The sequence below is a fragment of the Gracilinanus agilis genome, unplaced genomic scaffold, assembly GCF_016433145.1.
Source record: "Gracilinanus agilis isolate LMUSP501 unplaced genomic scaffold, AgileGrace unplaced_scaffold15184, whole genome shotgun sequence".
NCBI lineage: Eukaryota > Metazoa > Chordata > Mammalia > Didelphimorphia > Didelphidae > Gracilinanus > Gracilinanus agilis.
This window is the reverse complement of record NW_025346013.1, coordinates 1-4,754: the sequence shown is the minus strand read 5'-3', so window position 1 is coordinate 4,754 and position 4,754 is coordinate 1. Positions and strand designations below refer to the sequence as shown.

At 53.7% G+C, this 4,754-nt stretch overlaps 1 protein-coding gene across 1 annotated transcript; it reads left to right on the top strand.

The window, feature by feature from the left end:
* Positions 1-35: 35 nt before the first annotated feature.
* LOC123254121 (solute carrier family 25 member 39-like) lies at positions 36-4,751 on the top strand (the record flags this gene model as incomplete). Its single annotated transcript, XM_044683183.1, has 12 exons — positions 36-154; positions 1,450-1,549; positions 1,638-1,697; positions 1,880-1,924; positions 2,358-2,467; positions 2,648-2,715; positions 2,903-3,027; positions 3,292-3,465; positions 3,698-3,807; positions 4,168-4,249; positions 4,459-4,539; positions 4,696-4,751. Coding segments are annotated over exons 2-12 (996 nt in total), but the record flags the coding sequence as incomplete, so codon positions are not given.
* Positions 4,752-4,754: the final 3 nt, after the last annotated feature.

The following is a 4,754-nucleotide window of genomic DNA, read 5'->3' as shown; positions in this document are numbered from 1 at the left end:
CGAGGGGGCGGGGGCACCGGGTAGGGATCCCGGAGGGAGCCGGTAGCGTGAAGATGGGGGACGCTTAGAGCTACGTCTTCTCCCCCATTACGACGATGGGCTCGCCCGGCGACGGCGGCACGAGGACACCGACCCCCCGCGGGGCCTGGGGCAGGTGGGGGCCAAGGAAGGCGAGGGCCTCGAGGCCGCCGGGAGGGAGGGGGAGAGAGGAGGGAAGGCCGGCAGGTCGGGGCAGGTGCTAGGGCCCAGGCCTGGACGGGTTAGAGACCCGGAGGAGAGGCTTCCTTTTCCCTTGGCCTCGCCGGGCTGGTCGAGAGACCCTGGGCGAGTCTCGCTCCCCCATCCCCCCCTTCCCCGAGTCTCAGTTTCCTCTTTTATACAATGGAGTTAAACGTTGTAAACCATAGATCTCAGTATATAGGGTGAGTAACAGTCAATGGGGGAGGACTCCCTCCCTGAACCCCAGAACCTGGTGAACTTGAGGGGAGGAGGGTAGATTCTTTCCTCTCAACTTTTCCTGTCTGTCACCCCAGTCCCCAATGTCATCTCTCTCCTGGTCTGAAAGATGACCCCTACCTCCCCTGGACCTCCTCCTAATTTCTTTCTCTTTGAGGGCACAGGCGCCTCCCCCTTCCCACCATTTCTGCCATCCTTCGTCGAGGGAATCTTGGTCTGTGCTGCTAGGACCCCTCTGAAGGGTGCCAGATCTTTCTGACAGGGTATTATCTTGGGAGAGCATGTTTACTTCCCCACTCTCCTTTCCTTGCTATTGAAGGCAGCTAGGTGGCGCTGGGTGACCTCAGACACTTAAAGCTATATGATCCTGGGCAAGTCATGTAACTTCCTCCTGGCCTTGGTTTCCTCAGCTATAAAATGGGGATAATGATAGCACTCACCTTATACGGTAAGGTTTTTTGTGAGGACATAGTTGTAAAGCACTTATCGGTGTGCCTGGCATATAGTAGGTGCTTAATAAATACCTATTCCCTTCTTTACAGTTACCTATATGATTTTGGGCAGGGTATTTAATATCTGTGGGCCTCAGTTTCCTCATTCTGTAGAATGAAGGTATTGGACTGCATGTTCTCTGAAGTCTGGGCTCTAAGTCTATGATCTTCTCGTATTCTGGACCCCCACTCCATTCCCTTTGCCCCAACCAGAAGCTTGACATTTTAGGTATGGGGCAAGGGAGAGGATAGGATGGGTTCAAGGCAGGAGATGACTGCCACTCCTATCAGCATGTAATACTTGGCATTTTTTTTATTCCCCCTTCTCTAACCCTGTATTTCATTTGTACCTCCCACCCCCTGACCGCCCTGTATGCATGTGTTTGTGGGGACGATGAGGAATGTCTGGCAGACATAGAAGGATGTTGGGTTGTGAGACTTATTGCCTTGCAAGCCATCCCCAACCCAGGTGATAACTGATTTTTTTAATGATGTTTTACAGGCAAGAGACAGTGTAATGGCAGAGAAGGCACCTGGGGGCATTAGCCCCCTACAGCAGATGGTGGCATCAGGCACAGGGGCCCTCGTTACCTCCATTTTCAGTAAGGAAGTTTGGGGAAGGCCAAGACTGGGGCAATGGAGGCTGAGGGTCAGGCCGAGTGTTTTCAGAGTTATCCTTTGTTCCTTCAGTGACCCCACTGGATGTGGTAAAAGTCCGACTACAGTCCCAGCGTCCTTCTCCCACTAGTGGTGAGTGCCTACCTGGATTGGGGTGAGGGAAGATGAGGGGCCATATCTATTCTCCAAGTGCCCTTCCCTCAATGCTGGTTTGGAATTGTTGTTGGGGGGAGGGGAACAAGTGAGTATGGGAATCCTAGGGATTGGTGATCACTGGAAGAAGTTGTCAAATGGTAGTGGGTTTTATATTCTAGGGCTGGCACAATCCCAGGGGTCCTGGAGCATCCCCTACACTAAATGTAAGTCCATTTTGGTACCTCCATAAATGATTGTCCAAACAACCAGCAAACTAGGTCTAGGGTTGGGACTGGTGGTGATTGGAGTTTGGAGGTTGTTCATTCAGAATGGATGGAGAATGGTCATCAGGGGACTTGGGATCTCATCCTGACTCAGACAAATACTGGTTTTGTGATCTTCAATGTGTTCTAGCACCTTTCTTAGGACTACAAGGTACAGATGCCTGCTAGTATGCATTGGTGGAAGGAGTTTCTACTCCAGGAGTTCCTCAGCTCCTCCACTTCCCTCCCCATAAAATCATGAATCCAGACCAAAAGAAGAATGTCATCCCACCTCAGTTAGCCATCTGATTTCATCACCTCCCTCTTAATCTTGGAGGAGGCAACCATTGGACTTATGACCCCCCATCCCTGCAGCTATCTTCTCTTCCTCCAGGGAGGTGTATGCTTTACTGCAATGGCATCCTAGAGCCCCTCTATCTGTGTCAGAATGGCTCCCGATGTGCTGTCTGGTACCAGCATCCCACCTACTTCACTGGCACCATGGTGAGCCCCCATGCACAAAAGCTCTTTGGGGATAGTCTCCTGTGCCCCAGAGGGCTATCTCAGGGATGGCTGGATCAGGGTGGCTAATATTTGGGTACCCAGGACTGATCTGGGGCCAGAGCACCAGCCTTGTACCCCTTCAGTGAACCCATCTTCTCCCTCTGCTTCCTACTTACCCAGGATGCCTTTGTGAAGATTACTCGGCATGAGGGTGCTAGGACCTTGTGGAGTGGCCTCCCTGCGACTCTGTGAGGATTTTTCTGGGTTCTACCTTGTCCCTTCCTCCTGTCTGCCCCTTTTCCAGACGTCTAGGGTGGTTGGTGGGTGGGAGGTTGGGTTGGGGAGGATGTGGTAGGCTTCACAGTGGGAGCTGGAGAGGGTGGATATTTTCCTGGCCAAATGCTGTGGCAGCTCTCTCCTATAACTTTCCAACAGAGTAATGACAGTGCCTGCCACCGCTATATACTTTACCACCTATGACCAGCTCAAGGCTCTCCTGTGCAGCCGAACTGTGACTTCTGACCTCTATGCGCCCATGGTGGCAGGGGCTATGGCCCGACGTGAGTACTCTCTGCCCAGCTCAAGGCACCCATCAGGGAGGAAAGGAGGGAGCTAAGGCAATAGTACCACCTTTTGCCCTTGACTCCTGATCTCTGATACTGACTGTTCCAATCATTGGCCTCTTCTTCCTCTCCCTCCCCCTTACTGATATTCTTAAGGCCCCTAGTCAGACTCTTAGCTTCCTTCACCCCTGCCCAGTCTCAGGCTTCTTGTCCTCTGGCCATCAGTTCCCTGATGCCCTTTTTATACCATTCCTCCCACAGTGGGTACTGTGACTGTGATCAGCCCCCTGGAATTGGTGAGAACAAAGCTTCAGGCTCAGCATCTGTCCTACCGTGAACTTGGGGCCTGTGTCCGGGCAGCCGTGTCCCAGGGTGGCTGGCGCTCTCTGTGGCTTGGCTGGGGTGCCACTGCATTGAGGGATGTGCCTTTCTCAGGTTTGTGGGGACCTGAGAGAAGGGACTGGGATGAAGACCAGGCAGGATTGGGGAGCAGTCCTGGAGCTGGAGCATGAGGGACTTGGTGGGATGGATGGTCCAAGGGAGGGATGGAGGGCTGATAGGACTGCTTTCTGCCTGTTTCATGAGCCCATCTTGCTCACCCACCACAGGGTGCCTCTTAATGATCTTCCCCAATCTCTCGTTGAACCCTATTCCCACTCTCCTCTAGCCCTGTACTGGTTTAACTATGAGTTAGTGAAGACATGGCTTTGTAAGATGGCAGCCAAGGACCGAACTTCAGTCGGCATCAGCTTTGTGTCTGGAGCCTTCTCAGGAACAGTGAGTGGATGATACCAGGGGAGGGGAGCTCAAGAAACAGAATTTGGGGAATAGTGGGTGCCAGGAGTGCGGGGGGGGGGGGGGACTTGTTAGGGTCAAGGGACAGCTGAGAGGACCCTGTCTAAAGGGGCTTTACACATTGTGGAGAAGGTGAAAAGCCTTAGCCCGAGAGGTTAAGGGAGTTTTCCAGGATCCCCAAACTCAACAGTGGTTGAACCTCCCTAGTCCCCTGGGTCTTGGCCTATCCTGTGGCTTTGAGGAGGTGAAATGGATGATGGGGCTGGGGAGAGGGAGGAGCTTTGGGGATCTGCAGAGGAGAGGTAGCTGGGACAGGGTTAATGCCTTTCTCTCCTACCCCAGGTGGCTGCTGTGCTCACACTGCCTTTCGATGTGGTGAAAACTCAGCGTCAGATGGAGCTGGGAAGTGTGGGAGCCTTGAGAGGTCAGTCACTAAGCACTTATTAAGCACCTGTTATGTTCTGGGCATCGTGCTGAATGCCAGGAAAGGCCTGGGCATCCTAGAGACCCAGCACAGATATCCAGGGGGAAGGGGCAGTGCCATTGACCAAGCCTCAGTGCCACAGTGGTGTGTAAGCCATCTGTGCCTGGGTATTCCCTATGGAGCTCCCCAGGCCCTCCCTTCCTTTGCAGTGACATCCCCACGCTCCACTTCCACCTGGCTGCTGCTCCGGCGGATTCAGGCTGAATCTGGGGCCAGAGGACTCTTTGCAGGTGGGCATCAGGGGCTAAGGCAGGAGACAGGGTGGCTGGCTGCTTTGGGGGTGGGGTGGGGGGAAGAGGGGTGGGGCCTGAGCTTAGGGAAGGACTCTTGGAGTTCCCTCTATTTAAGTCTTAACCCTAGCCTTCTTCCTTTGCTCGTTCTGCAAGGCTTCCTCCCACGGATCATCAAGGCAGCCCCCTCCTGTGCCATTATGATCAGCACCTAC